The 4,743-nt window shown below is 35.4% G+C and overlaps 1 protein-coding gene across 1 annotated transcript in view; it reads right to left on the bottom strand.

Moving 5' to 3' along the window:
- Positions 1-1,353: 1,353 nt before the first annotated feature.
- The window catches only part of TBX2 (T-box transcription factor 2), a 22,752-nt gene continuing 19,362 nt past the window's right edge, over positions 1,354-4,743 (bottom strand). The window contains exon 7 of the mRNA XM_089676639.1: positions 1,354-3,528. Within this exon, the coding sequence (XP_089532765.1) occupies positions 3,088-3,528 (441 nt within the window). The 3' untranslated portion in view covers positions 1,354-3,087. The remainder of the gene's footprint in view (positions 3,529-4,743) is intronic.

Genomic DNA, 4,743 nt, shown 5'->3' with positions numbered 1-4,743 from the left:
GATAGATTACAGACAGATACAGATAGTAGATCGATCGGTAGATCGATAGAATAGTAGAGAAGTAAGTAAATAGATACATACATACAGATAGACAGATACAGATAGATAGCAGACAGAAAGACAAATAGATTGAACTTGATTGTATGGCCAATACAAATTCTCACTTGGTGATTATATATATATATATATATATATATATATATATATATAAATAAAACACCTGGAGTCCTTAAGAACTGACTGAAAAACAGTGATGCACTTGGGGGGGGGGGGGGTATGGCCAATAAGTGCAATAAATGTTCCCAATAAATATTTGTGAAGTAAGTGTGTGTGTAATTTTTCTTTTTCCAAATTAAGCCGGAGTCGTTGGCTGATTGATTAAAAAACCCACTGATGCGGTATGCCCAATAAATGGTATTTGTTGACAATTGTTACAATAAAATTATACATAATAGTTGAGAATCGCTTCTCTATACAATACATGATTGAACAGAAGCTTGATCTTTGCCTTTGTTTTATTATAGATACCTAGAAACAAGGAACGTAATTGTCACTTGAAAGCCTGCACTTAAAAAATGTATGTATATATATATATAATGTTGACAGCTGGTTGTTATGGGCAACAACTGCACTTTTCTTGTTTCTTCAATACTGTCATTTTTCCAGTTAAGCAGTGCCCCCAGTTGGTGTGGCTTCTTCAGCCTTGATTTGGTTATACACTACAGCGCTAGGACTGGAAGCAAAGGCCAGCTCACTGGGTCATCCTGATCAATAGGACCCTCGTGGTGTGCCAGGTTGCCCCTTTACAAGGGATTTCCTTGGAATAATCTCAGATCAGGTCATGTCTTATCTCCAAAACAGAGGAAACGCTGAGAATTAAAGTCATGTTGTGCCCTGCCAAACATACCCCCTTTCCTGCTTGTCTAAATCTATAGATTCTCTCTAGGAATAATCAAGTAGGAACTTTTTGGAACAAGTTTAGTAGACTGGAAACAAAATCCCCCTCCTCCTTTCAGAAAAAAGTCCTCTTATAGTTTACATACCAATAATCTAAAACGGATGTTAATATGCATGGAAGCATTTTAATCTTTCCTGATCGAAATTAAATACAGACATCAACGATTTTTAGCAGATTCCCCACATCTCCTCTAATTGAAAATAATAACTAACACACACAATTCTGGACACTGCTCACTCCACGTCCCTTTTCTGGCAAACATTCATAGCAAGAGATTTGTGCTGGATCAGACTTCCATCTATACCTTTAACAACTACCATATTAAAAGGGAGCGTGAAATTGGTTATTAGGGTTACAGATTTAGTCGGACATATAGTAAAAAAAATAGCAGAAAATAAAGCTGTACATTTTTATTAAAAAATAAATAAAATACATAATAATTTATTATGGTATTACTGTTGCTAGCATTAGCTTTTATTTTCCTAATTTTGTGATTGTATGTGAGGAAGATGCTAGCATTAGTTTTTTTTATATATACTACCATTAGTTTTTGTTTTTCTTAATTTTGTGATTTGTATGGAAGGAAGATGTTGTCATTAGTATTTTATAGATGCTAGCATTAGTTTATTTTTTTGTGACTTGTATGTCAGAAAGAAAAGAAAAAAAAAGAAAGTAAAGAAAAAGGTAAAAAGTAAAGAAAAGAAAACTGAAACAGTAAAAAAAGAAAAAAAGGAGAGAAAATAATAAAAAAAAGTATATATTTTTTCCTTAATGTTTGACTCGCATGTAATTTAAGAGAGGTAAAAGATAATATTTAGAAAGGGGTAGTTGCTAAAGTCACAGATTCTGAAAAACAAAAAGGAAATGTAAACATTTTAATTTATATAATTAAAGGAAGTCTTAAACAGTTTCTTATTTCAACATTTTTTATTGAAAGATGTGAGAATTAAAAAAAAAAAAAAAAAAGAACAGCTAGATACCCGAGTAACCAGCACATTTCAAATCATGTATTCAAAAAAAATATAGCGCAGTTTGTGATAATTTTTTTTTTTATTGAACTGGAGTGAGAACAAAAACCTGAGGTTTATTCCTGCATTTTATAAGCCCCGCTCTGTAGAATAGCACGTCAATGATTTAGTATTCAGCTAAATCTGCACAGACTGGATGCAAGAGATGGCACATGATTGTCCTAAAACAGCAGGGGTGGGGAAAATTAATAAAACACAGTTAAAAAAAACCATATATCTCCTTCAATCACAAAGAGCTAAGATAAGTTTTCATTTACAATATATATCATGTAAATTGGAAAAAAAAATTAAATGCAATGAATTCTCTAAATATTATGTACACACCATGTACAACTCTGAATAAATTAATACCAATTTGCATATTTTGGGAACCTTATAGCTTATTTACAGAAATTACTAATTTTTTTATAAATATTTCTGGTACATAGGTAGATAGGCACCTAATACTTGTACCAGACTGGTGATTTGGTGAAGGATTCACTCTACCTTTCAGTTCAGCTGTGGATAGCCTGTTCATTTATTGTATTTTATTTGTCTATTTAGTGTTTTTTTTTGTTGTATATGATTACAATTTTTTTCACTTCAGTCATCTACACAATCAAAGTAGACATACTTCACATATGACTACTGTTTCCAATAGTCGGTTTTAGACAAATACCTCCCAAAACCCCCCCTCCCCTCCCTCTTTCATGAAGAAATCTAAGGAATTCCTTGCTCCCCCCCTTGTCCATCATCAATTTCACCGAGTCTCTGCATTCTTGGGTCATTCCAAGTATTGTGTACAAAAGGGGAGCTTCTCCACAATAGAGCTATTATTAAGAGTTCTTGATGTCCCCATAGGTGCACGGTTGAAGTTGTATCCTTTGTATTGGGTGGATATAGATATATATATATATTTATATATTTATACATACTGTATATGATTTCTTCTCAAACCTTCATAATTGGTGGGCTTTCAGTGTGTTATATAAGTACTCATTGTTTTTGATCGCTGACCTTTATTTTTTTTATTGTTTTATTTAATAAATAATTATAATGTGCTGTACAAAATCCCAGTGCTTTTCAGCCCTTGTGGCTCAGGTGATGGAGAGGAGGCGCCAGTCATTTAGGAGTCTCCCGACCTGGGGAGACCTCTCGTTGGCTCTCCAGACCGCTGACCAGTCTCTGAATGTTCTGAAGCTCGTTTATGGAATCCTTCATGGAGGTCTTTGGGGACAGCGAGCTAGAGTGGGACCTCTTGTGAACAGGAGTGTCTGGGATGGGGCTGGGTTCCCGACTGCTGCCAGGCTTGGAGCCCTCAGATCCTGGGTTGAGGCTTGATGGCAATCCAGTGGTTAAAAGGTTAGTGCTGGGGGGGATGCTCACAGGGATCTGGTATGGGCTGAAACGTAGGCGAGGCCGGGTACTGCTGAGAAATGGATTCCTTGGCATAGTGGTGCTGGCAGCGCTGGTGACTGGCATCGCTGACGCTGCAGCTGCTGCAGCCGCCATGTAGGTGTACGGGTAAGGGAAGAGCCCTCCAAAAGTGGGCATCGGGATCCCCTGCAAGAGACAAGACAGTCTTTAATACTCTGGACACAAACCATCATTTCCTATTTCAGATGGCACTGTAATGGGTTAATGTTATCTAACGATTTACATTAGTGCAGGAAGGTCTTCAGTCTGAAACTTTGTACCTCCATAACATAAAAGATATACCAATCTGACAAAATATATATACCATGTAATATACAGGACATAGCTGAAGCTAGCTGAGCACAGTCAAGTGTAACAGACTGCAAAGAGAAATGGAAGAGAAGAACTCTGTTCTGGCTTACTACTATTATGGCTTACATAAAGAAAATAATAACAGTAATAAAGATAATAATAATAATAATAATAATTTAGTATTATTAATACAACAACAATAACAAGAACAACGAAAAATAAGAATAATGCATAATGAATAATAATAATAATAATAAATATTTGTTGAAATACTCTACCCAAAGAAATAATATTCTCAAAAACTGCCAAAAATAACAGTTGGGCTCAAAATGTAGGTAATTTCAAATCAGCCTTCAATAGAAGATAACAAACTGATCGATATAGGGCTCTCCTAGTCCTAAATGTAGCCAGGGATAGCACCCAGCTATGTATCTGCAAAATCAACAGTCCCACTGGACTTGCAGAGAAATGGAAGAATCAATAGGACCACCACTGGGATCCACCTCTGAAAAGCTTCATCTCAGGTTCACTCAACTAGAAGGATGAAATGGTTACTCAACTTTTTTTTTCTGCCAAATACTTCATCTGAGCCATATTTCTAGTTTACTGTGAAAGGCCAGTAAAGAGGCAAGACAAGTACATTTCCTACCTTGCTCTGTTGAGACCAAAAAGTTAGAATTGGGGTGCTAATTTCCTTTGCCTTTATAAAAAATATTTTAATGAATTCATCATAAGTAAATGTTCCCATAGATGGAGCTTTCCTGAGACTGTGACCAAAAGGAAAGAATTGGGGTGCTAATTTCCTTTTTCCTTTATGAAAAATATTTTTATGAACTCATCATAAGTAAATGTTCCCATAGATGAAGCTTTCCTGAGACTGACCACAGGGAAAGAATTGGGGTGCTAATTTCCTTTGCCTTTATAAAAAAATATTTTAACGAATTCATCATAAGTAAATGTTCCCATAGATGGAGCTTTCTTGAGACTGTGACCAAAAGGAAAGAATTGGGGTGCTAATTTCCTTTGCCTTGTTAAAAAAAATATATCAAT

This window comes from Staurois parvus, unplaced genomic scaffold (assembly GCF_062004578.1).
Source record: "Staurois parvus isolate SC_StPar_1 unplaced genomic scaffold, SC_StPar_1.0 ptg000172l, whole genome shotgun sequence".
Classification (NCBI taxonomy): Eukaryota; Metazoa; Chordata; class Amphibia; order Anura; family Ranidae; genus Staurois; species Staurois parvus.
The sequence above is the reverse complement of the archived record's forward strand: the minus strand, read 5'-3'. Positions and strand labels throughout refer to the sequence as shown.